Source organism: Panicum virgatum, chromosome 9K, assembly GCF_016808335.1.
Source record: "Panicum virgatum strain AP13 chromosome 9K, P.virgatum_v5, whole genome shotgun sequence".
Classification (NCBI taxonomy): domain Eukaryota; kingdom Viridiplantae; phylum Streptophyta; class Magnoliopsida; order Poales; family Poaceae; genus Panicum; species Panicum virgatum.
The window spans coordinates 68,784,530-68,810,206 of NC_053144.1; the positions used below are offsets into that span (position 1 = coordinate 68,784,530).

Below are 25,677 nucleotides of genomic sequence, written 5' to 3' on the forward strand. Positions count from 1 at the left end.
GATTGGAATCTTTTTTTTTTAAAAAAAGGCCCAGGCATTTGATTGCCCTTCCATTAAAAAACATTTGCGTGCCCTCAGGCCTTTCTAGTCACCTACCAAGAGGACTACCAATATTGGCGCGCTAACTCCGCGCCTTCAGAAAAAATGTGTATGGTCTGTACAGTAAGTATACTGTCATGATCAACGGACAAATCTAATTTGTATTATTGAAAATAAATGTGGTAGTTCTTGTTCATATATAGCAGGTATATTTACAGTTCCGTCAAACTTAATAGATGGCTATATCAAATAGGGGAAAAATACTACAAATGATCATTTTCTGTTACATCCGTACATAAATAATTTGATATGAAGCATAATAAAAGGTACATGTGCCAAACTATCTCGAAGCATAAACTTTTTGCCTCCAATCAGCAACCAACACAACATATAGATAAAAGAAATCTACAACAAATGTGAGATTTTTATGAGATATCCTAAGTAGAAATTATAAGAATTTGCAGTAACAACAAAATCTACTAAACTAACTACAGATATATTCTAGAAATATACAACAATCTAAAAAATGATAAGTCATTTAAATTTGTCCAAGTGATACATAGGATCATGAATTACCTTTGCTGAACATGCAACAATGCACATGTAAACTTGTGATAAACACGCTAATGCAACTAAATCAAATAAGCAAGGATCAAACCATTGTTTGATGAACTTTACTGTGGTATGCTAATGTCAAACCCCCAACATCAAATTAACAATGGAGATAAACTTGTTTCAGCAATGGAAAATTTGCCCCTATGTTTTCTGTATTTTGGAATGGCAAGCTGCTTCAATCACATAGTAACACAGTGGAAACACCAACTTGTAATGAAAAAACTCAAGATCAAGCAGAAAGAATGTGCATATACCTTCCTGACACAATTTTGCAATCAAACTCTTTTGAACTATAGAAAAGTATTTGATATTGAGTGGTGCAGCGGAGAAAATGATTGGTAATATTTGTAATGCATGTACCATATACTACCAAGTGCAGGAGGAAGCCACTTGAAATAAAATCATTTTGAAACTATAGAAAAGTATTTGTAAGTGCAGGAGGAAGCCACTGGAAATAAAATCAGTTGTCAATAGGCCATAAGCACTTTGTCCTTTAAAATCATAATGATGACATTGCCAAGTGCATAAAATAATGATAATAACTGAATGTAAAAATTATGGCACTGGCATCATGATCTCTATCTTAAAGCATTGCAGTTGAATCCATTATAATCAGTAAACATAGCACCTCTCATGTGAAAAGGCATTGAAGATATGACCACGTCTTTTCAAGCACTCAAGCCCAGGCTGAGACAAATAAGAGGAAGTAAATGCTTATTTGTCTTCAAGATGATATTCCAAGAAAATATAATCTGCCAAAAGAAAAAAAATCGATACACCTCTCATGTGACTAAAGCAAGATATGGTGGATCCTGAATGTTATCATGTTGATAGGCCAGCTGCGCCATAAGCAGTTATATCGACCAAAACTGGTCAAATTTGGTATCTCACAAAACTGCATTGACCTCATGTATGCACATCACATTTACTCATAAAACACATGGTATAAATATGCATCTTAATAGATACAGGAAGGTGCATGAGATGTTCAAGAGCTACAATTTTATAATACTAACTTTATCTATTCTTAAATAAGCTACCATTGGTAACATAACTACTCAAAATAATGAGCAAATTTCATTCAATTTATGTTAACACACCAGCTAAATTTTACGCCAAATATGAAAAGCAAGTAGCTTTCAGTTCTGTACATCTCCTTGCCTCGTACCTGCACATTGATGTAACCAAAGTTAAACTTGCAAGTCTGTATCAAATTCACAATATTTAATTATTAAATGCTAATATGGAATATTGGCTTAACATAAAACAATAATCATAACACTTAAATAACCAATCTATCAGGAAATTTAGGCCTACCAAACTACGGAAACCAGCAAGACCGCATCCTTTAGAATTCTGACCTTTCCAATGACATCAAACTGAACTTTTTAACATTGAAATAGAGTTCAGTTATGTGTAATGTGTTTCATTTGACCATGTCCAGGAACATTTCCTCGACAAATAATCCACTTCTGCAGGCAATGACATGCCCACATGCACTGCATAACGTGTAAGAAACAAAACACATCTCATGAAGAAACAAAGCTATAACGATGCTCCTACAATCTTTTTTAAAAAAGAAATTGAGCTATATGCTGAAAAGCAACCAAGATGACAATATATAAGCATATTTTCAGGCTCCATTCAGAAGGCACATATATATTTTGTAACACGAAGAAAAAAATTTAAGTGTATATGACTAACGCGATAATGTAAATCGATCAAAGAAAATATGAAGTATCTGTAAAGTTTAAGGCAATCAATTTATATAAGCCTAGCTAAATGTGTCGAGAGAAAGAAAGGGGAGGGGGAGTAAAATAATCACATCAACCCTGCAAATGGGGATAGCGCTGGAGCTCCATAAACCCAGCCATCTAGGAATCAAAGATTGGACGGGATCGAGCAATCAGGGGAGAGAGAGAGAGCCACCAGCAAGGCAACCACACGGCCGCGTGCTTGGGCTCCCCAAGAACTGCGGCCACATTCACAGGTGAGGACGGATGTTGAGGCTGATTGGGATGGCACCAACCTCAGGGCAGCGGCACCATCTCTGATCCGAGCAGTCCCTCCGCGAGGGCCATGATGGCAGTGGCGGCGATGGCATGCGGAAAAGGTGATGGCTAACCGGTGCTCACCAGCCATAGCCATGCCTGGCCGCTCTGCGAAGCCACAGATGGGGTGGTGGGGGGGACTCACCAGGACATCAATATGAGGCTCGAGCAGAGAGGCGAGGAGGGATTGGGAGAGGCTCGTCCGACCGGAGCAGTGAGAAGAGGAGAAGAAGGCAACACGATCTGAGCGATGGGTGGTCTCCTGTCCTCGATTTGGTGGAGAGGCAAGGACGTCACCCCTGATAGGTAGCGAGTAAGCGGCGGTTGTCCGACTCCATCATGCGCGTAAGGTGCACGCGAGGGTCCGGCCGGAGTTTGCTTCGTGGCGACATGCTCGGCGCCTCCGTGCGGTAATTTTTTTTCCTTGCATGATAAAAGCCACACGCGGCGCAAAATGACTGGCGAAGCAGTCGAGAGACTCCCGGAGACCTCTTTTTGTTCGGCGATATAGAGTTAGATATTGCACGGTGCGACGCCCTCCCAGCCAGGTGTCACGTAGTACACTGCAAAAAATACGGGCCGGTACACCGAGCTTCTACTGTGTGGTCGACCTGACCGTCGTCGTGAACACACCGCGCACTGTGGACTTGTGGCGCGCATCGTGGCAGCGACGGGCGCAACCACCAACCGCGCGCTCGCTCGCTTGGTCGTCGTCGTCCTCACTCCTCGTCCTGTTCCGCTCTCACTGAATCCCGGAACGGTTAACGCCTTCGTGCCGTCCTACATGTTCACCAACCCATTTGCAACGAACAGGGTAAAGAAATGCAGGCATCGCAAAGCAACAGACAGACCATCAACTGTTCTGTACATTCACAGCTCAGCTCACGCAAGGCAAAGGGACAAAGGAGATAGGAGAAGTAGGCTGCCAGAAGCAACGAGCCATGTGATGCTGTTGAAATGAAAATCACTGATCCGCCATGGCTGGCTCATCGCCGATAGGGGGAAGTAGCTGTTGCTTCACGTTCAAGAAGGCGGCGGCGACAGCCCCGCCGCCGTGAGACGACTCGTTTCGTTTCGTTTCATTTCATTATTCTTTTTTTTTTCAGCCTTCGGGACTCTTAGGCTACTACTTATCCGACACATCAGCAGCTCATGTACATGGGGGGATTTGGACAAGGAGAAGAAGCGAAGGTTGCCGAGGGATTCGGGCTCTGATCGACGTCACTCTGTCAGTCTTGTCTGTTAATCGTCGTCTATCTCTAGTCCTCTGATCAAAGCCCGGCCAAACAGGCAGTGTCAGGGAGGAGGGTCGTGGCAGGAAGCTTCGGCTTGGGTGAGCATGCCGTCACTCCCACTCGTGCGTGTCGCAGGGGTAGCAGCCCTCTTGGGCGATGTCGGCGATCTGGACGCCCGTGTCGTAGACCTCGCCGGCACGCCACCGCCGCGGGAGCACCTCCCGGTCGGCCCAGACCCACTTGCCGTCGTACCCGCCGGTCACCACCACCCTGAGCTGCAGCGGCCCCGGCGGCGCCTGGCTCGTGCTCCACGCCGGGCCGTAGTCGCGCGCCATGAACTTCCAGTTGGACGAACCAACCTAGTACATCCGAATTCCAGGCAGAATCAGAATTCCATTCAAATCCAACAAAAGTGTCAAGCGAACTTGGATGCCGATTTGAACTTGTCTGCGTGTTTTACCTGCGCGACGTCGACGGCGACGATGTCGGTCTGGCCGCCCTGGTAGAGGAACCTGATGGTCAGCTCGGCGGGGGCGCGGCTCTTCTGCTCCACCCTCACCGAGAGGTTCCGGTGCTTGTACTCGCACGGCACCCTGCACATGGCGCGGCGCTGACAAAATTTGAGGGGACCCTCCGGTTTCCAATTCATTCGAGGGACAAAAAAGAAAAGAAAAGAAAATCCTTTGCTTCATCCGTGTTGGTTTATGGCTGCAGCCACCCAACACGAAAAGAATGGATATTTACTTCTCCTACAGTAATCTACCAGCAGCTGTTTCTTTGGTTCTTCTGGCGCTAGATGATAGTATGAGACGCATGGCGCGGTTGGTGAAAGAAAAAACACAGGTGCTTTTACTTTTGACCCACCTCTTGTACTCGACGTCGACGGTGCGGAGCTTGGCGAGGCGCGCGGCCATGCCGGGGCGCGCCATGGCGGCGAAGGCCGGGCCGCTGAGCACGAGGTCGGCGCGGTTGGTCCTGGCGCGGTCCGTGACGACCACCCGGGCGCCCGCCGCGGCGCAGAGCTTCCTGTCCTTGCACCGGACCTGCAGCCCAGAACGCACGCACGCACGCACGCCGGAATCGAATCACTCACTTGCTGGCTTTCTTTGTGGCGACGCGCGCGTTCTTCCCGGCCATGGATGTCGAGGAGGAGAAGGTAAGTTACCTGGAAGCAGGCGCCGCAGCCGACGCCGGCCCGGTACAGCGCGGGGCCCGCGGCGGCGAGGAAGCCGGCGCCCATGGACGCCGCCTCGGCGCCGTACCCGCATGAACCGCCTGCGCAACCGAACTCCGGTCAGAATCAGAGCAACAGAACCATAAGATGAAGCAAAGAAACATGGCGAGGTCGGGCGATCGGCGGCGGTGGAAGGGAAGGCGCGTACCGGCGAGGGTGAGCGAGGAGGCGTAGTAGGCGGCCCTGGAGCGGTGGACGCAGCGGTCGCAGGCGGACGCGAGGAGCGGTGGTAGCAGCAGGACGAGGAGGAGGAGCACAAGGGATGAGGCGGCGAGGTGGACAGGGACGGCCATCTCCCCCTCACTTGGGCCTCCGCGGGGAGTGGGTCGGGTCGATCGATCGTTTTGCTTGAATTGGCTCGGCAAGGCGGCGAGAGGAGGGGGATCCTTGTGCTTGACGACTGCCTTTATACACCACCACGACAGAGCTGAGCTGAAGGCTGAAGCTCCCACAGCATAGTGGTGTAGTACTAAGCGCCGGAAGGAGCAAGCCGTATAACTAACCAGGCTCGGTCGGCTAGACGGCGGCTACGAGTAGTAGGAGGAGCGAGGTTTACATCACGCCAGGCGGCAAGGAGGCCGTGCCAAAACGGAGCGGAGCGGGGGGCCACCGACTCCACCTCCTCCACGCCACGCCGGCCCGGCCGTATTCTGCAACACCGCGGCACGGGCGGTGTAGTGTCAAGGCGGACCACTGCCCTCGAGTATCAAACGTGATTTCCCTGTCTCCGCCAAGTACAGAGTAGCAGTGTATCAGTCATGTCGTCAGTCTCGAGCCCTGCTTTCGCAGATAATGTACCTTTTTTTTCTCTCTCCCCCCCCCTCATCAAAATTTTGCTACGATATTTTGTATTGGACTTTAACTAGAATTACTCTGCTTATAAATAATTTATTTATATAATAAAGAAGTATACTCAAAAAAGAATTTTAAGTAGGAATTCTAATGATACAGTATGAGCAATAGAACAGCCTTTTGGTCAACACAAAGGTACAGATAATAATCTCAAACGGAAGGCACACCACAGTTTCTGGAGCTCCAGCTGTTTCCGTTCTAGGACAGCAGGGGCCACCGTGGTCGCGGCACGGGTTCTGCTACGTTTAAATGGTTGCGTTTTTCTGGTACGTTCCATCAAATGACGTTCCGGACGGCGGTACACGGCGGCTCCTAGGGGTTTTCATGCTACACGTACTCGTTCCGTATCTACTGGTACACGGCTCATCGATACTATGAAATCTTTGCTACCCTCGGTGTGTACCGATTCTTGTCTGCACGCGGAATTTGCTTTTGAATTTCAAAGACAAAGGAAACTGCGATTCTTCACTTGAAAAGGACACGGCAACAATTTTGGTTAAAAAAGGATTTGTTCGCAGCTTCGATAGCAAAGCCTTTCTAATGGATTTGTTCGGATGTAATCTCGAAGTAAAATAAGAAACCAATCATAGCGTTTCTAAAATAGTACTCATATATATCTGATGAATAGCCTAAAACCTAATAAATAAATAGATGTGCAGATATACTCTAGGAAAATGTAGTATATACTGGACAAATAAAATACAAGTAAATGGATTATCTATGAGCAATGATCGGCGGGGGTGGGTCGCCAAAGCTTGTGCCGGCCGGTGAGCTTCCTTCTTGTTGCTGAGCGTTGGATTTATTCCATTTCTGGTCCACCCATTGTCGAGTCCGTTCTTCATCATTGCCTATTCTCGCCATTTGTTAAACCACTAATCAACACAGAAGTAATCAAGAAGCAGCTTCACAAAAAAAATGAGGGGAAAAAATTAATTTGAATAGTGTCAAGATGGCAAGATGAGGAGGCAGCGCGCGGTGCCGTGTGGTCTTGGCGTTCTTGCACGATCGCAGCATTGAAAATCCGCCATGGTGGGGGTTGGTGATGAACAAGGTGTGCTGCTAGCAATCCCCTTTCTTCGGCTCCATCAGACGGTCTTCGTCGACTGATTATTTTGTGGGGGAAAAGATTATCCCCGGCCGCCCGGGTGCTCGTCGGAGCCGCCGCCACAGCCAGCCTCCCCCATTTCCCTCCTTTACAACTCCGACCGACCAGTCGGCGGGATGCATCCAATCCAAGCATCGGTGACTTCACACTGGAGAGCTCCACGGCCGCAGAAATATCAGAGACACTTGAGGCACAAGATTTTGAACCGGGGTAGCGATCGCATGCATCATCCTTTGGAGTTTTGGACACAGAATTGACGGGTTTCGTTGCATCCGACTGACCCGGCTGACTGGTGTTGGATTCACGACGTTCACATGGAGTGTTGCCGATCGACGACTGCTAATCACTGCTGGAGCCTTCGCAGGGGGAATCTTCTTGCACAATGTTTGGACTAGAAATTAAACAGCATGCGTGTTCAAACATGAGAGCTGATCAAAGTGCGTGGCTCGCTTCTGTGACACAGCATGTAGCATGTATCGTCGGTTGAGTCTCGAGCACGTTTTCAAACATGCATGTACTACCAATCATACAGTACTGCTCCAATATACTTTCACAATCATGCTGTACTGTTGGTCTGTTGCAGGAGTACTTTCAGATATATACGCACAATGCGAGCATGCCTAACCTAACTTAGTGCGTGCTAATTGTGTATGCATAATTGCATACCGGTATCGTCCCCTTTTTGTGTGATAGGTATACAGCTAAAGCTGTGGTCAATCAGACAGACATATACTCCTGCTAATTTTATAGGGAAAAAAGTAGGAAGCACTACGAAATGGAGCGGCAGAAAGCAAGGGAGAACTTAGGGGGCGTGCGTGCAGAGAAAGGCCGGGAAGAGACAGCTGAATTGACCACAAGCAAGGGCTGAGGCTGAGTGGGGGTGTGGGGATAAAGACTGATGAATGGATGGGGAGCAAGAGCAATAGACCGGAAGTGGCCGCCGCCTTTGCATGATGTGGAGGGGAATGAATGAAGCAAGCAACGGCAGCCCCCGGCCGGAAAGGGCGGTCAGGCTCATCGTGTACGGCATGCCTGATGCTTCTCACACACTGAGTATGTAGCTGCTAAACACAATGCCGCAGGAGCAAATAAGACCACCGGTGAGTGGTGGCCTGCGCGGCCACGCCACACAGCCACACAAAAAAAACTGGAAAAGAAATTCCTCAGTGTTACGTTCATATGACATGATATGGGTGCCATGATGCATGCATCTTATATTCTCCCTCAGCTCCAATGAGGGACGGCGACACCTATCAGTTTTGGATAATGCCGTTGTGCAAGCATGAGGGCATCCCCGTAGTGTGTGTGTGTGTATTTTATTCCGTAGGCCATAACTCCATAACCGAAACAGCGCAGAAAATTAATGGACCTACTGTTTTAATTTCTTAGTGATGCATCACGTACTAATCTAATTGTTTGAAGCTGGTTTTTCCTTTCTTGTGTGTGTTTCTGAAATGTAGCAGCAGCAGTCTAGAGCAGACAGGTAGGTAAGAGGCCAAGGAGGGGGGTGGTTTATAGGATGTAAGAGTGGAACTTTCTGAAAGCTTTGTTTGGCAGCCAAGAGGAATGCAGTCTTTGTATGTGCAAAGCTTCTTTTCTTTTATATTAGTGAGTAGTGACTGTTTGGTTTGTACTTTGTAGGAACCCTTATAGCGGCATGTTCCCGGCGTCCAAGAATCATGGTGGAAATAGTACTGAGATTGGGTGATGATTCAACAATTGCAGTTGACATGCATGCAAAGGCTAACAACTCCATTGACCCATTTGATGAACGTTTTATCGGACCTGCAATTTCCATGTATGGCGAGCATACGACGCCGGACGCTACAGGCGACGATCCGGTCCCTTTTAATTTCTGAATGAACTAACCGTGACAGGCCGCGGCTCGCAAACTGCTCCCCACTTCCACACTGGCCTCTGGATTCGATCGCATCTCGCACCCGTCGATGCTTCGATGCGGCTAGCTTGTCACCCCGGCCGTCCGGCCTCGTCGCGGAATAGAAGTCGCTGGTCCCTCCTGGTGGGCTGGCGGCGGGCGCCCGTGACGCTACGGGACACGTACGGGGCGCCAGGTGACGCCCAGGTCGGCACTGCATCGACGGGCGCGACCACTCTGATTGGACGACGTTCGGCTCGCCGGACGCCTGGCCAACGCTTGCCGAGAGCCCCCTCCACTCCTCCAGTTCCGCCGCCTTGTCCAAGCTTGTGCACGCGCGCGTCGCGGGCGGCACCTCCGCCCTTCTCTCCGTTTCTCGTTCTACTGCTACCGCGCAAGCTGTACTGCTGGTGCTGGCAAAAATGCACGCTTGTTCACCTCCCAGGATCGCGTCGCGCGCACTGTAATCCGGCGACACGCCGTGCTTCCTGGGAAGGCTCGCCGCGTAGGCCCGGGCGGCCATGGGCCATCGCTGGGGCCCGTATGGCCGGCCGTATGTACTTCTACGGAGGCATGGCATACGACGCTCCCCTTATACATGCATGCATCTGCCAAAACCCAAATCGAGCTTGGAAACCTCGGCCTCGCAACCTTTTTTGGCCCAGGACTCTGCTCTCCCTGTCGAATCCGGCTTTGCCTCGACCCGGCTCCCCCTGCTTTTTCTCCAGTCATTCTCCTTCTTTTTCTCCGAACGATCCATGATCCGCCCCCCAGCGGTCGGTTTCGCCTTTATTCTGTCGGAGATCGGATCGGAGAAAAAAAGAAGCAGCAGGCGTGCGCGCCGTATGCGCCGAGCCCATCCCGGCGGCGCTGCGTCGTGATGGCGTCGATGGAACAGCAAAGGGATCGCCGTGCCGGCAAAAGTATTCCTTGTACACACACGTAACGCCGCCGTGCAGCAGCTACTAGTATAGTTGCGGGTGCGGCTGCGGCTGCCGAATCAACTGCGGCCAGCTGCGCCGACCACCTACCGCTGCTTGCATCGCATTCGAAGGTTTTCTTTCCAAAGGGCGGCTGATGTCTAACGCTCGGCCTGTTGCGAATAAACCCGATAAAGTTGTAACACTATGCTAACAGAGATCCTGGCGCAGGTGTAATAACACCAAAACAACGAGGCTGTTCGTTGGATTGGACTCCTGTGTCCATTTTTCACGTTTGTTTGAATCGCACGGCTCCTTTTTTTTTTCTTTGCCGAAACCACTGACTAACGGCCATGGCCCATGCTGCATTTGGCGGCCCACGGCCCACTGGACGCCATCAGGAAGCAGGGGATGTGGTAAACGTTCTGAATCACAACGGCCAGAAGCTACGAGTCTGTAGGACAATACCCCGTGAGGATCCGTGCATGGAATGAAAAAAAAAAATCTTGTGATACAACACTACAACTCGGAATTATTTACCAAATTGATTATTCATTCCTGGTTACAGACGCAATAACCTTGTACATGAACAGCTTACACAGGCAAATAGCCCCCAATGGGATCTTCAGTTAACACTCGCCAGTACTGGGAAAGTGCAGAGCTCACTGCCGCTTGATGCCAACACAGTAAATTCGGACCAGTAGACATCTCACAATTTTGATGTGGCGAGCTTGATGAGATCCTTCCTCAGTATCTTGCCGGACGCATTCTTGGGAATTTCTGTCACAAATGCCACCTTCCTAACCTTCTTATAAGGCGCTACCTGTTAACATTGCGTATACAGCAGCAGGTCAGAGAAATTGCGTCAATTAGACAAACGCCTGTCTATTTACCGTTGTTTGCTGGATCGTCTGATGATTCATGAGTCACATATTGCATACCTGCTTCGCCACAAACTCCATCACCTCGCGATCTGACAAGTTGCTCCCCTTCTTCCTAACTACGTAGGCCATCGGGAACTGGCCAACCTCACGATCAGGAAACCTGCCAAAAGCACCAATCCATTCAGAACCTGAAACAGTTAAGATGCCAACAGAGTGTTTACTAACATCTCGATGCCACTTACGGTATAACAGCGACATCTGCAATTTCCGGATGTGTTAGCAAAAGAGCCTCCAACTCTGCCGGAGGCACCTGTCCATACACGAGTTATATTTCAGATGCCAAGAAACACTTACTAGTTCAGAACTTTAGACTAAAATGGATCTCAGCACGAGTTATATTTCAGATGCGCTCACTCCTCAATGATGCTTACCTGATACCCTTTGTATTTGATCAGCTCTTTGAGGCGATCAACCACGAAGAGATACCCATCCTCGTCTATGTAGCAGAGGTCCCCAGTCTTGAGCCATCCGTCAGGTGTCAACGTTGACTGTGTTGCCTCTGTGTTCTTGAAGTACCCTGGGAAGATCAACATCGCATGCTCATCATGTATTAACCAACCTGTTCTAAAAGCAGTAACACGGAATCTACTGACTTGGACTGCACATTTCGTTCTACCAGAGGCCACTACGTATGTCTATAGCTGATTGGTAAGTTTGAACGACTCCCATGCCTCACCTCCTGTTAGCTAACGTTCTAAAATGAAAGAGAGACTATATTCTGGTAATTGAATCATTGGAAAGTAACAACTGAGTGTTGATGCTCCGAATCCTGAGCATTCTATCACATGTTTGGGAGAGAAAAGAGTCAAACTTGAAACCCTGCAACCCGTATAGGATAGCCGTCAATCTCGAACACATGAATATTTCAGTTAATCCTGTTGTTTTGCAGTGCCTTGCTTCTGCCTACACTTCTGCCTCTTCAGAAAGCCAAACCCTGATTACTCGTTCAGATCAACATATATAACCAGCAAAGTTGCAGTGTAGGATTAACCATAATAATCAACACTAAAATGGTGCTATTTCATACGTGTTGCTGGGAGCATGGGGACTAGTTAATAACCGTTTATTGACAGGTGAGACTAGATGCTAATGATACATATGAAGGGCACGTTCTCTGCAACTCGTTCTAACTGTATAAACTGACTGGGTTTTTTTTTTAGAAGAATTGACTCTGTATTTGTGAGATGAGTTCCACCTCAGTACAAATTTAGCGGTCTGGAACAGAATGAGCATATGGAGAGATTCATGTAAAATACATAGGAACTTTGTTGTTGTCTAAATACCGAAGACAACAATGCCATTACTCTCTGACTTGTGCATATTATGTTCTAGTACTCTACTAAAATGGTTGGAGTTCAATACTGGACTCCACTTAAAAAGGTGAGACTGGGCAAAAGGCATCCAGAAATTGAGAATTGAACACGATAGTAGTCCGGAACAGCTAGCACAGTTTACTGACAAAATGCAATTGGATCGCTGATATTAACAACTCTAATGAACCATTAGAGTTGAATGTTCGCTGATATTAGCTGACATATTATTGCAAACTAATTTCACATTTGGACTAATGAACCATTACTCTCTGATCTGTTTTCTTGCAAGTTGTGCAAGTATTATACTACTCCTACTTGCTTATCTCTAGACAAATGCTTATCGCAATTAAGAACACGTTTATTCAGTACGCTTATTATTTTAACCCCACGCCCTGATTAAAGACATTCAGAGTTGGTCAAATGCAATATATAAAATCATGGACATAGTACAAACTAATTATATATTGCGGTACGTGATTCCCGTTGTTACCTTTCATGACGTATGGCCCCCGGAACCAGAGCTCGCCTGTGCGGTTCACCGGGAGCGCCTCACCGGTGTCCGGATCGACGATCTTAGCCTCGGTGTTGGGCGAGAGCAGCCCAGCCGTGCCGTAGCGGCGGCTCTCCTCTGCAGAGTCCGTGGACGCGCCGATGGCCGTGCTCTCCGTGAGCCCGTACCCCTGCAGGATCTCCACCTGCGGGTACTTGTCCCTGAACCCCTCGATGATCTCCTTGCTCAGCGGCGCGCCGCCGGAGAGCACCTTGCGCAGCTGGCCGAGCGGCAGCGGCTTGGGGTGCGCCACCATGGCGACCAGGATGGGCGGCACGAGCGGCAGGTAGGTGACCCCGTACTCGTTGATGGCGCGCAGCATCTCGGGGAGCTCGTACTTGGAGAGCACGACGATGGTGGCGCCGCAGCCGAGCAGCCCCGTGGCGAAGGCGACGAGGCCGTAGACGTGGAACATGGGCACGGTGCAGAGGAAGGCCTCGGTCCTGTCGGAGCTCTCGAGGCGGAACCGCGTGATGATGATCTGCACCATGGAGATGAGGCTCCGGTGCGTGGCGACGACGCCCTTGCTGGGCCCCGTGGTCCCCGAGGAGTAGAGCAGCGTGGCGGGGTCGTCCTGCGTGACGCGCTCCCTGCGGCGCGCGGGGTCGGGCGTCGTGGCGGAGATCTCCCCGATGGTGGCGACGACGGCGGCGGGGTCGGAGGGGAGGCGCTCGAGCTCGAGGAGCACGACGCGGAGGCCAGCGGCGGGGAGCTTGGGGAGGAGGTCCCGGGTGGTGAAGGCGAGGACGGGGCGCGCGTCGGCGACCTGCTTGGCGATCTCGGCGGGCGTGTTGAGCGGGTTGGCGGTGGTGAGCACGGCGCCGAGGGACATGGCGGCGAGCGCGGCGACGGGGAAGTGGACGGAGTTGGGGGAGAGGATGAGCGCGGCCTGGCCCTTGCGGAGGGAGAGCGGCGGGGCGGCGAGCGCGGTGGCCGCGCCCGCGACGGCGCGCCAGAGGTCGGCGAAGGTGACCCTGCGCCCCGTGGCGGCGTCGACGAGCGCGACGGTCCCCGCGTGGCGGCGGGAGGCGAGGAAGGTGACGACGTCGAGGTCGCGGTCGGCGGGGAGCGGGACGTCGGCGCGCTTGCTGCGGAAGGAGCGCGTGGCGGCGCAGTAGCCGCTGCGCGGGTCCACCGGCGGCGGCGGGGCCATGGCGATCGGCGGGATCGGATGGATGGATCGCGCGCGATCTGCCTGTTGGCTCTCTTGGTCCCGGGTGGTGGCGCCGCGCTCTAGTCCTCCTCTGCTCTGCTCTGCTCTGCTGTGCTGTGCTGTGCTGGTGGTTGGTGCGTCTGCGGGCGTCTCTCTGCTTGGTCTGACTTGGCGGGCGTGGCAATGGCAAGGTCGCAGTAGCCCTCCTCCGCGTCCGGGCGACATGCCGAGATGCCGTCGCCGTCGCCGTCGCGTTCAAATGGTGGCTGGTGGGCCCTCTGGAAAGCGTGCAGCATGTGCAGAAAAACATACCCAAGTGGTTGGCAAAGCAGAGCTGCCGCTGACTGACTCGCACTCGCAGGCGTGCGACGACTGACGAGCGGGACCACATGCCCACATCCCGTCCGTGTGCAGGTGCACCACCTGTCGGTGCCGGGGTGAATGCGGCGCAAGGGTGGGTGCCTGGGTGGGCTAGACCTCAGAAGAATCTGCGTCCTTCGGTGCCCGACTGCCGTCGTGCGGCCTTGGGTGCAACCTGGCTCCTGTGCTCCGTCCCAGTTTAAGGAAACCGAGCTAATCGGCACTCATTATTACTAGAAAAAAAAAGTTTATTTTTGACCATCTAATTCTGACCTCAGTTTAATTTTGGCCATCGAACTCCAAAACCGGATATCTTTGGCCATCCAACTATCAAAACCGTTCAAATTTGACCATCAAACTATTTTTGGTGGGTGTTTTTAATTTTTTTTATTTACAATTAAGTTCTTAGATCTTAAAATAATTATTACTTTCTGTCCGTACCTCCGATTTATGTCATTGTTGCGGTCACGCATTCGTAACGGTGAGCTTTATTTTTTAAAATGTTCTTCATACTATTTTATCACTATAGTCCTTGGATCTTAAAATGATTATTATTTTTTCTAGTATCTCCGATTTAAGTGATTCTTGTGGTCATGCCTTCGTAACTATGAGTTTTGTCTTTTAAAATATTATTTATATTATTTAGTAATTGTTTATTTTACTTTTCTTATATTGTTATTTTTACACAACAATATAAAAAATAATATAACAAATAGTGATAAAATAGTATGAAAAATATTTTAAAAGATAAAGCTCACCGTTACGAATGCGTGACCGCAAAAATGACATAAATCGGAGGTATAGACAGAAAGTAATAATTATTTTAAGATCTAAGGACTTAATTGTAAATAAAAAAATTAAAACCACATACCAAAAACTAGTCGATGATCAAATTTGAACGGTTTTGATAGTTGGATGGCCAAAAATATCCGATTTTAGAGTTCGATGGCCAAAATCAAATTGAGACCAGAATTAGATGGTAAAAAATGGACTTTTTTCCTTATTACTAGCACACGTGCAAACAGCAAACGTACGGCGTCTGACTTTGGCTCTCCTCGGCAGGAGGTTGGGCCGTCTTTCATCATGCTCCAGAGCCAGCACGAAACTCAGAATTGTTTTTTTTTTCTGTTTGGGCAATGAAAGCGTTGCTGGTAATACAAAAAGGCACACGACGATTAGGTCTTCATATAATGCTTGCTTGGTTATCCGCTACTCCGGCGTCAGTCGTTCAGAATTCAGATAAGCTTCCCAGCGGCCAGCCAGGTCAGTGCCTGCGCCATCTGAGCCGTTCGAGAAACCGTTTAGCAACAATGGCAACACGACAACCCTGCGTCCAGCGAAATAGTAGCATCAATCTAATTGCCCCAGAGAAGGTTAGGCCCGTTTAGTTCGTGAAAAAGTTTGGGTTTTGACACTGTAGCAATTTCGTTGTTATTTGCCAATTAATGTCCAATTATAAATTAATTAACGTCGTTAGATTCATCTCGTGAAAATCAGTCAGACTGTATAATTAGTTATTTTTTCAACTATATTTAATGCTTCATGCGTGTGTCGGAAGATTTGATGTGACGAGTACTGTTGGAAAAAATTTTGGGAACTAAACGGGGCCTTATACACATTCGCTCAACTATGAAAGGGCACCCCGAAACATAGCACAAAAGGGGAGCTCGGATTCTCGGAAGGAGCAAACTTCCTGCACCGGATAATCATTTTTTTCTTTTTGAACCATCCAACACCAGACAAAAGGCAATGCAGTCTGCATTCAGTCTGTACCTAAATGTAGAACTGAACTGAACAAATGCACAAAACAAAAAAAAAATTGCTTGGGCCAACAGCTCAATTTGAACATGTGTTAGGTAGCGTTTGGATGTCTGTATTCCAGGCTTGGAATCGGCATTGGCATTGCCAGCCCTAAATACCAGCTGTTTGGGTGGTTTGGAATTCGGAATTGGAATTCCAACCCAATACCAAGCGGTATTCATCGCACGGGAACTCACTTGCCTCCAATACCGAGCCGGACCCCTTCGTATTCGCTGGCATTGTTCTTCTCCGTCGTCTCCCGCATCTTCGTCGCGTTCTCTTCCTCTCCGCCGCCCCTCCCGAGGGTCCCTCTCCAGCGAGTTGCCCCGCCCCCCTCCGGAGAGCCGTGCTACCCTTCCTGCGGCCCTCCTCCGCCGCCCCCTCCCCTTCCTTCTCTCTGGGTAGCCGCGCCGCCCCTCGCCTTCCTCCTCTCAGGGGAGCCGCGCCGCCCCTCGCCTTCCTCCTCTCAGGGGAGCCGCGCTGCCCCTCCCCTTCCTCCTCTCTGGAGATTCACCTCGTCAGGGGCTCCCCAGGCGGACCGACGGAGAACTGGAGGCCCACGCGTCCGCCTCCTCGCCAGGGCTCCTCGTCGGGGATGGGGAAGAAGAGTGCTGGTCCGTGTGCACGGCTCCTCGACGGCGCGGAGCAGGAGACGAGGGTAGCGCGGAGCAGGAAGGGGCGAACAGCTCTGGCGTGGAGAAGAACGGGAGAGGTGAGGCGACGGCGCGGTGGTGGGCGGAGGCGGAGTCACGAGTCTGCTTCTCTCTTTTAGCTGGTGTGTGCATCCAATTCTCAATTCGATGGTGTATGCATCCAAACACGATTTGTTATTTTTCATCTCGTCAAATTCCATCCACCAATTTCATCTCCATCCAAACAAAAACATTGGTATTAAACCCAATGCCAAAGCTAGTCAGATTTGGCATTTAGCCCAATTCAATACCAAGCCTTTCAATGTTTACATCCAAACAGAGCCTTATAGATATTTCTGGCCCATGAACGAAAAAAAGAACAAGACACCACAACACCACACGCCATCTGCGCCGTCCAATGCAAATTGGACGGCCGATGTCGCCCCAGGATCCACAACCCCATCGCCTTATCCACGACCACCCCTCCCAGACCCAAAACTTCGCCGCGTTCCCTCCACACGCGCCAGCGCCACCAGTCCACCATCACCACCTCCCCCGCCGGTTTCTACAATGGAGGCCGTTCTACGACATCCATCGCTCTCCCGCCTCAAGCCACCGAACCCTCACAGGACGCCATCGCCATCCCTCGCTTCCCCTTCCCTCCTTCGCCTCCGCGCTCGCCGGCTCGCCGCCGCCGCAGTGTTCCAGGACCAGAAGCCCAAGGAGCCAGCAAACAAGGGAGGCGATGAGGAGGAGGAGGCGGCTTACGGCGAGGTGGACCGCATCGTCTCCAGCCGCACGGTAAAGAACCCGGTGTTCGCGGAGGACGGCTCCGCCACCACGTCCGTCGCCACGGAGTACCTCGTGGAGTGGCAGGACGGGCACGAGCCGTCCTGGATCCCCGCGGAGGCCATAGCCGCGGACGTCGTGGCGGAGTACGAGACGCCGTGGTGGACGGCGGCCAAGAAGGCGGACGCCGAGGCGCTGGCCGCGCTGCTCGCGGACGAGACGCTGCAGCGGGACCCGGACGCCGAGGACGCGCAGGGGCGCACCGCGATGCACTTCGCCGCGGGGCTGGGATCCGAGGACTGCCTGCGCGCGCTCGCCGCGGCCGGGGCGGACCTGGGCCACCAGGAGCGCGCCGGCGGCGGCCTCACGCCGCTGCACATCGCGGTGGGGTACGGCCGCGCCGTGGCCGTGCGCACGCTGCTGGAGCTGGGCGCCGACCCGGAGGCTCCCGACGGGCAGGGGCGGACGCCGCTGGAGCTGGTCCAACAGGTGCTCGAGAAGACGCCCAAGGGCAACCCGGCGGCGTTCCAGCTCCGGCAGGGGCTGGAGGCGGCGCAGAAGGAGCTGGAGAAGGCCGTCTACGAGTGGGCCGAGGTGGAGAAGGTGATCGACGGGCGCGGCGAAGGCAAGTGGCGCGAGTACCTGGTGGAATGGCGCGACGGCGGCGAGCGGGAGTGGGTGAAGGCGCCGTGGGTGGCGGAGGACCTGGTGAGCGACTTCGAGGCCGGGCTGGAGTACGCCGTGGCGGAGGCCGTGGTTGACAGGAGGCAGGCCGCGGCGGAGGACGGGGAGGAGAAATGGGAGTACCTTGTCAAGTGGGTGGACATCGAGGAGGCTACGTGGGAGCCCGCCGAGAACGTGGACGCCGAGCTCGTGCAGGAGTTTGAGCAGAGGCAATCAGGATCCGCTGGTGGCGATGGCAGCGGCACTGCACCATGATGATCATGATGAAGGTGGCCATGTATGCTTCCTCCTGGCATTCTTCTCCTGATGCTTGGACTGACTGAGTTGAGCCCTCTCCTGATTCATGTATCAATAGCGATTTGGATTTTGTAGTAGGATGCAACATTTTGTGAGTGTCATATTTCGACCGAAATTTGCAGTTTCAGCAGATTTCATCCTTGCCCACTCCGGAAATGATTACTTTTTTTAATTCTCTCTTCGGATTAGAAGAAAACAACTCTTGCTAACCTGTTCCTCGGACCTGTCTCACATGAAGGCATCAGTTTTGCTAGTCTGCAAAACAGGATGCACAAGATACATTGTGCAGGTCTTTACAGGTTAGTGGATGACATCAACTCTAGACTGATCGAAAGGCTTCGCAGATTCATCAGCTACAAAGAACGAATGAAGAATTCTTTTTAGGGAAACGAATGAAGAATTCTGAGCATCATTTAAAAGAAAGGCAAAACTCTTACATACAGAAATGTAATATGTTCTTCCCATTAGTGAATAAATAATAAATCATCTCTCGTTGAATCCATCCTCGCACATCTGAAGTCCAGCTCTCTTGGTTAACAGAACTCTCTTGTTTCTAACTCATATTGCATAAACAAAAGGAGTATTGCCTCTGAAGTATACTTTACCAGACTATAGCAAACGAAATGCTCCGCCTCCGCTGAGATGCGCTGCAGGATGGCAACAATGGAAATTCAACCGGAAATTCTCTTTAGGTAGCTTGAAGTACGAACTCGAGCTTAGGGAATCAATCAGCAACCTGCCAAGATAAGATTCAGAGTATGTTAGTCCCACCCGGCGAAAATTCGGTGAAAAGAAATCAAAGCAAGTGAAAGCGCGATCCCACGGCACCGATATGACAAGAAGTTCAGTGCTCAAATCACTGTGAAAGCGCTTCTTAAGTCTGTGAAATAGTGGTTAGTGTAACAACCGCCTCGCGGACGGTCCGCACTGGGCCGGCGGACGGTCCGCCCGAGGTGACGCCCAGATATTTACCTCCTTGTGGGACCCGCCTGTCATATCTTCCTCCTCCCTCTGCTCACTCCGTCCCGAGACGAGCAGAGCCCGACCGCTCGCCTCGACGTCGCCCCCTCCCCTCGATCTCCCTTCTCCGGCCATCTTTCCTCGATTCCTTGCGAGAGTACCTTCCCGAGCCCCTCCTCCACCTTCTCCGACCCCTAGCCCCACTCCTCCCCGGCTGAATCGTCTCAACCACCGCGGGTCACCATTGGAGCCCCTTGAAGCTTGCTCCACTGTCGATCCGCCTCTCCAGTCGTCCTCCGCTCTAACCGACCGCGGGAACGGGTTTGTGGTAAGTTGCTTGTGCTCCCTAGCCTTGTTCCCCTTCCGTGGGTGCTGCCGGCGTCGGTGAGCGACCGCCGCCGCCGTCACCGTGCTTGCGGCCGCCTGGTGCATGGTGTCAAAGATAGGAGTCGCGGACGGTCCGCCCAGGGGGCCGGACAGTCCGCAGGTCAAGTTAGGTTTCGTCCAGAGACGGTGTCGTCTCTGGTAGTTTAGTAGAGTCGCTTGCGGACAGTCCGCTATATGGGAGCAGACGGTCCGCCGTTGGGGCTTGAAATTGTTCCAGAGACGATGTCTCTGGCGGGGTTCGCAGGATTTAACTGCGGACGGTCCGCCACTTGGGCGCGGACAGTCCGCAGTAGAGTCAAGGAGTTTGTCCAGAGGCGTTGCCGTCCCTGGTAGATCGATTATGTGAACCGCGGACGGTCCGCCAAGGGTGGCCGGACAGTCCGCAGGCGGTTTTAGAAATTGTTCCAGAGAAGTTGTTGCCTCTGGTGGGTGGGCGTAGGTGTACTGCGGACAATCCGCTAAGGGTGAGCGGACGGTCCGCCATATAGATGGAAGTTTGTCCAGAGACATACTTGGTTCTAGAGGGTCGGTAGATTAGTACGGCGGACGGTCCACCCCTTGGGTGCGGACAGTCCGCAGGATATTTTTAGTTAAAGTAAAGTAGTTACATCTTTGGGCTGCACTCATTTATTCCATATGCATACGTGTAGTATCCGCAGCTGAGGGCGCCGTATTTGAGGTGATTGCGGCACCGCAGGAGCAGCCGACGCAAGCCCAGGAAGAGAGGTGTGAGCACCCGGCCCAAGGCCCGGTTGAACCTAGTGTCGAGCAACAAGCGCAAGGCAAGCCCCGGAGCACAACCTATTAATTTTAAATTTATTCCATCTATATGTATATCAATTACTTGTGCATTACGTATAGAAATTGGTTGAAACTCTAGTTGCATGATCTCTAGGGTTCCTTGAGTTTATACTAGTATAATAGGACGATAGTAATGCTATGCTTAAGAGTTCTCGGTAGAAGTCGAGTGACTTCTTGTCACTCGCGAGATATAGGATATATAGAAGTTGAGTAATTTCCAGTTACTCGCGAGACAAATGATATGTCTACTTATATTACAGTACTTGCGTTTTGGAAATGGATATGGAGATGTGAGACCGGGCGGGGATGGTGTTTAGGTATGGCAGCAGGACAGCGTTCTTGGTTGTCTTAGCCCCGTCTGTGTCGGTTAAGGACGGCGGTTACGCTTAATTAATCGTTTTAACTCGGCGGGTCTGTCACAGTTGGTATCAGAGCTGAAATGCACCAGGGGGTACCAGCATAATTATTTTCGTGTTTTAAAAACTAAAAAAAAGTTTTAGAAAAGTATGTTTCCTTGCGCTTAAGGGATTAGCAGATGTTAGTTCGTAAGCCCTATATAGTGTAGGTTATATCAGGTGGCTATAAATAGAGTATTAACTAACTCCTAGTCATTTATTAGTGTTGTGTATATATATCTATATTGTGATTCTTCTGCAGGTACACTAATTCCGTTTACGTAGGAAAGATTAATAGTAAACGGCTAGTATATAGGGATAGTACGTATTGTGCCACCGAAGGATATCCGTATATTGTCATAGTGTGATTGGCAAAAATTTATTTTTGTGAGGACGTATAGGTCATGCATACATCATACCATACGTACTGTTTTCGCTTTACTCGTTTATTAGCATCTCATTGTATTGATCATATGGTGTTTTTTTTCGTTTAGGGGTTTATTGGGTGGGAACTAAATAAATAGGGCGAGCCTGAGAATTCCTCGAGCCCGTTCGATCCACGTGTCATGTCTCGTTACTGCCAGCCGGTCGTCCAAGCGGAAGAGTGACCACGACGACAGGAGCAATTATTACTTCCAAAAAAAGAAAAAAAATTCGACCATTAATTATTAGTATTAAATGAAGTCAGTTTGCAAAAATAACTCCACCTTTGTGCTACTTCACGAGAAAACTTTAATGAGACTTTTGACCGCACGACTAGACGATGGCTACTATAACATTACTGTAGTCAATCATGAATTAACTATCGTCATTAGATTCTAAAAAGTTGCACCCATATATGAAAAAATTTCACAAATAAACTTCGTTTAATACTTCGTGCATACAAAATTTCTTTTATGGCGCTAGCTGTGCTAGCGAACCAAACGGTGCCAAAACATTTCATTTCATCTATAGAATATATATCAACACGAAGAGGCTATCAAATGCGCTCCAACTGTTGTTTACTCCAGTGTCAACTTAAATTTCATATAAGCGGGAATGGCATTACATAGTACTGTATATATATACGTCAAATGAGAAAGTGCGTGTTTTCAAAGGATTACACATTTTACAGTACAAACTAGGACTACAAAATGGTTGTACAACAAGCTGCCTTGGGGTTTGTTTCCTCTTCTCGGAGAGCAAGCAGAGTTGCTACAAATTATAATGGTTAGTTGTCAAGTAGACTATACGACCTTCGGATGCAACTGCTCGAGTGCATATTTTGTTATATTGATGTCTGAAGACTCCACCGAGATTTTTCAGAAAGCTCTCAGTTTATAAGTTCAAAAGTTATAATATCAATTCGGTGCTATTTCCTTGGATTGTTCTGTACCCTCAGCAACGAAGCCTGATGCTTCTGCCAGAACTTCAAGCTCCTGATCACCGCTCAGGACCTGAGTAGGCACAGACTCAATTTGTAAACAAATGAGAAGAATTAAATCTGAAGGCAAAGTGGGTGCTGGTGTAAGTGTGTTTTATCTGCAACACAAACCCCCCAGCAACCGATAGATTAGCATCATTCAGTTTGCTCTATATAAAACGTGAAGTAGAGGTGTTGCAGACACGGAATTATATGTCAACATGACAATGACCTACGGAAGGGGGAAGGAAAACATAATGTCTTCATGCAAACATCAGAACTTCCTTACCTTTCCATTGATGAACCATGTTGGAAAACCTTCAAGACCAGCAGCTTGACATTCCGAACTCATTTTCTTTCCCTTACCAGCACCATTTGGGAAACACTCCACATAGTCTAGAATTTTTGTAGCTTCACGACCAAACATCTGCATGAAACAAGATTATCATATTACACATACTAGAATGGAGTATTCCAAGCAAGATTCATACCTACAATCCCTCACAAAAGAATAATGTTCTACAGCGGTGAAATCATTTGGTTTTTAGTAAGGTAGAGTCAACAAGGTGAACGAACATGTACCTGTTTTTGTTCATTGCAATGAGAACACCAGAATGCTCCATACATCTTAGCACCTATAGAGTGCAAATGTCTAGCCAATGATATAGCGAATGGGGATGATTCGGTTGTTATCTCTGTTTCATATGGTTCTAATACAAAATCATCTGTGCTGCAAAAAATGGAATCTTAAAGTCATTTCCAATAGTATCAACAAAAAGGAAATATGTAAGTTCACATAGTGTACTAAGGAAAAAAAGCAACAAAAAAAAAAGCAAAGCGGCAAGGCAAATGAGTGATTGCAGTCAAATGCACTAAACGCCTAATGCTCTTCATAGGTGTACCACGATTCAGTATAAAACCAATTCAGATACAAGAATGTCTGTGGCATCAATAAGGAGGCCTCACCCCTTCAACTGAGTAGTAGCTGAACCGTATGAGTTTGTCAAAGCTAGAGCTATAATGACAACTACAGCTAACTGAATACCAGCGAACTTCTGGATACGCTCAAAACCGAAGTCCTGGAAGTACAATATTGAATGTGGTTACTTAACTGGACTACATGGTTAAAGCTTCAAATGAATACACTATTTTCTTTGCGAACACATACCTTTACTCTGATGAAAAGTAGAGTGAACGAGAGAACTGCTGACAACAAGCAGTAAGAACAGGATACCCCGACGAATTTAGTGCTTAGAATATAAAGAAAATAAGCACTTGCAGTCGCCATAGAAGTAGCAATCAGAAGCAATGTTAACTGAATATCCAGGTCATACAATCCAGGGAGCAAGTCCGTTCCATTTTCTTGCAGAGAAAGTGCTGTAACCAAACCATATGCCACCAGACCAACTAAGGGAAGGGGTATCCCTGTCAAATGGAAGAGAGCCAAACCATTATGCATTTTATCAAATTATACAAATGTAGTTAGTAAAACCATATGGTTAATTCGGAAAAGAAATACCATAATCAACTACGATTTGGAATTAAAATGTGGTTATCATTGTATACAAAATAATAAGCAAAGCACAACGAGATCATTTATACAAACTCGATCCAAATCTCATGGCCCAATAGCTACTATTTAGTTTACATTTACCAATAAGCGGTCAGCAACTACGCCAAGAGATTGCCCTAAAAACAAAAAATTGCTACAAGAGATTACCAAAGACGGCGGAGTAGTCGCTGTCGAGGACGTCGCCGCAGCCTCCGCCGCTGATGGGGCAGAACGCCTCGGATCCCGTGAGCTTGAGGTACGTGAGGTACCCAGTCTCCAGGAACCCCAGCCCAGCGACACCCGCAGACCAGGTGCTCGTGGAAATGCCCAGCAGAGACGAAGTGGACTCTTTTGCGGGCGGCAGGGTAGGAGGAGCGGCCGCGGTATCCTGCTCCTGGGAAGAAGGCTCCGCACAGCACCTGAAGCGCGCCGTTCTCTGCACGAAGATGGAGAACACGAAACTGGATAACGCCGGGGAATTGGCTAACCAAAGATCTCCCTGGAGGTCGGGGGAGATGACGCTAGGAAGGGGGAGGCCAAGAGGGAAGGGAGGTGAAGGAATTATACCTTTATGCGCGAGGACGGGGAGGCCGTAGTGGGGACGGGTAAGCGAGTCGGGGACGGGAGGAAGGAGATGGCGAGGGCTGCAGAGATGGTCGCCATGGGCGAAGGTGAGTGCTGAGTGGTGACCGGTGAGGGGGAGGGGGAGGCGACCTGGCTCCGCCTCAGAGCAAAGCTCAGAGCTCTCTGGACTCTCCTGGTCTCTACGCTCGACTGTCTCGTGGGCCCACAAGTATTGGGCCTAATGGGCCTGCCAACCTTGGGCCTAATTTGGTAATGGGCATCCTGGTCCTACCTAGTTAGCCTATCATTTGGGCGGCTTTTTTATTTTTATATTTTTTAAAAAAACATTTTTTACATAAATATATTTTCGGTTTCACATTTTACAGTTTTATATCCCTACCGCTCGATAGGGGGCAGCAGAGACCTACATGTAAATAAATATAATTTTTTTTGCGCGGAGGCCCCTGGTGAGAGCCTGCCGCCCCCGCCTGCCGGGCGGCAGGCACCTGCCACCCGGTGGAGGGGCGGCACCTCGGGATGCTTTACTCCTAACCCCATGACGGTTCCGAGACGGAGGGGGCGGCAGGCCCCCCCTCCAAATATAAAAGCTGAGCCCCTTCCCTCGCACCCTCATTTCCTGCCCACGAGATCCAGAGAGAGGAGGGGTGAGGGAGGTAATTCCACCGACGAAGCCCTGCCGGATTTTTGATCCGAACTGCAGGTAACCAATATTTCTCAACTATTATAGACTTGTTTCTAAAATAATTATGAATTAGAATAGATTTAGTTTTTGGATAGTGAAATATAGAATAGTAAACTTAGAATGACAGTACCTTATTGCTATTGCAGCATAAGGCAATGGCTGCCTCCAATCGACAGTAAACTATTCTATATTTCACTATCCAAAAATTAAATCTATTCTAATTCATAATTATTTTAGAAACAAGTCTATAATAGTTGAAAAATATTGGTTACTTGCGGTTCGGATTCAAAATCCGGCAGTGCTTCACCGGTGGAATTACCTCCCTCTCCCCTCTCTAGATCTCGTGGACAGAAAATGAGGGTACGAGGGAAGGGGCTCAGCTTTTATATGGGGGGAGCCTGCCGCCCCCTGCCGGGTGGTCTGCCTGCCGCCCCTCCACCGGGCGGCAGGTGGCTGCCGCCCAG

The 25,677-nt window shown here is 49.7% G+C and overlaps 4 protein-coding genes and 1 long non-coding RNA gene across 14 annotated transcripts; 1 reads left to right on the top strand and 4 right to left on the bottom strand.

Moving 5' to 3' along the window:
- Positions 1-209: 209 nt before the first annotated feature.
- On the bottom strand, positions 210-3,188 carry LOC120647411. The gene is made up of 2 exons (XR_005664782.1): positions 2,684-3,188; positions 210-1,822 (listed from the first exon to the last, which is right to left on the bottom strand). It is a non-coding gene; the product is annotated as an uncharacterized LOC120647411 (long non-coding RNA).
- A 442-nt stretch (positions 3,189-3,630) lies between these two features.
- On the bottom strand, positions 3,631-5,641 carry LOC120647412 (expansin-like A1). Its single transcript, XM_039924192.1, has 5 exons — positions 5,323-5,641; positions 5,106-5,215; positions 4,805-4,983; positions 4,401-4,533; positions 3,631-4,299 (listed from the first exon to the last, which is right to left on the bottom strand). Exons 1-5 carry the CDS (start codon positions 5,465-5,467, stop codon positions 4,051-4,053), a joined length of 816 nt encoding a protein of 271 aa, XP_039780126.1. The 5' UTR covers positions 5,468-5,641; the 3' UTR covers positions 3,631-4,050.
- A 4,790-nt stretch (positions 5,642-10,431) lies between these two features.
- LOC120647413 (4-coumarate--CoA ligase-like 4) lies at positions 10,432-14,076 on the bottom strand. Its single transcript, XM_039924193.1, has 5 exons — positions 12,675-14,076; positions 11,243-11,388; positions 11,054-11,121; positions 10,869-10,971; positions 10,432-10,750 (listed from the first exon to the last, which is right to left on the bottom strand). The coding sequence occupies exons 1-5, from the start codon at positions 13,885-13,887 to the stop codon at positions 10,637-10,639; spliced, it is 1,644 nt and encodes a 547-aa protein (XP_039780127.1). The 5' UTR covers positions 13,888-14,076; the 3' UTR covers positions 10,432-10,636.
- A 3,102-nt stretch (positions 14,077-17,178) lies between these two features.
- On the top strand, positions 17,179-18,621 carry LOC120647415 (probable signal recognition particle 43 kDa protein, chloroplastic). The gene has a single exon (XM_039924195.1). The coding sequence runs from the start codon at positions 17,250-17,252 to the stop codon at positions 18,405-18,407; it is 1,158 nt and encodes a 385-aa protein (XP_039780129.1). The 5' UTR covers positions 17,179-17,249; the 3' UTR covers positions 18,408-18,621.
- LOC120647416 (thiol-disulfide oxidoreductase LTO1-like) lies at positions 18,462-24,697 on the bottom strand. 10 transcript variants are annotated; one of them, XR_005664785.1, is made up of 9 exons: positions 24,514-24,697; positions 24,115-24,382; positions 23,563-23,819; positions 23,361-23,473; positions 22,977-23,124; positions 22,797-22,821; positions 19,055-19,291; positions 18,891-18,962; positions 18,462-18,802 (listed from the first exon to the last, which is right to left on the bottom strand). XR_005664785.1 is itself a non-coding variant. In XM_039924201.1 (9 exons), the coding sequence occupies exons 1-8, from the start codon at positions 24,607-24,609 to the stop codon at positions 19,059-19,061; spliced, it is 1,053 nt and encodes a 350-aa protein (XP_039780135.1). In that variant the 5' UTR covers positions 24,610-24,693; the 3' UTR covers positions 18,462-18,802; positions 19,055-19,058. The 10 variants fall into 10 exon arrangements, 7 of the variants coding, with proteins under 7 accessions (XP_039780135.1, XP_039780132.1, XP_039780131.1 ...); XR_005664788.1 differs by lacking the exon at positions 18,891-18,962 and having other exon boundaries at positions 19,055-19,185; positions 19,278-19,291; positions 24,514-24,692; XM_039924201.1 differs by lacking the exon at positions 18,891-18,962 and having other exon boundaries at positions 19,055-19,185; positions 19,273-19,291; positions 24,514-24,693.
- Positions 24,698-25,677: the final 980 nt, after the last annotated feature.

Excerpts from the sequence above, each read along its gene's own strand:
- LOC120647412 (XM_039924192.1), bottom strand. The coding sequence starts at position 5,467 with ATGGCCGTCCCTGTCCACCTCGCCGCCTCATCCCTTGTGCTCCTCCTC. Across the intron at positions 4,984-5,105 it reads GCTGCGGCGCCTGCTTCCAG|GTCCGGTGCAAGGACAGGAA; the intron begins GTAACTTACCTT and ends TCTGGGCTGCAG. Across the intron at positions 4,300-4,400 it reads TCGCCGTCGACGTCGCGCAG|GTTGGTTCGTCCAACTGGAA; the intron begins GTAAAACACGCA and ends CGGATGTACTAG.
- LOC120647413 (XM_039924193.1), bottom strand. The coding sequence starts at position 13,887 with ATGGCCCCGCCGCCGCCGGTGGACCCGCGCAGCGGCTACTGCGCCGCC. Across the intron at positions 11,122-11,242 it reads TCAAATACAAAGGGTATCAG|GTGCCTCCGGCAGAGTTGGA; the intron begins GTAAGCATCATT and ends GTGTATGGACAG. Across the intron at positions 10,972-11,053 it reads GCAGATGTCGCTGTTATACC|GTTTCCTGATCGTGAGGTTG; the intron begins GTAAGTGGCATC and ends TGCTTTTGGCAG.
- LOC120647416 (XM_039924198.1), bottom strand. The coding sequence starts at position 24,609 with ATGGCGACCATCTCTGCAGCCCTCGCCATCTCCTTCCTCCCGTCCCCG. Across the intron at positions 23,474-23,562 it reads TACTTTTCATCAGAGTAAAG|GACTTCGGTTTTGAGCGTAT; the intron begins GTATGTGTTCGC and ends TTGTACTTCCAG. Across the intron at positions 22,822-22,976 it reads ATTGCAATGAACAAAAACAG|ATGTTTGGTCGTGAAGCTAC; the intron begins GTACATGTTCGT and ends TGTTTCATGCAG.
- LOC120647415 (XM_039924195.1), top strand. The coding sequence starts at position 17,250 with ATGGAGGCCGTTCTACGACATCCATCGCTCTCCCGCCTCAAGCCACCG.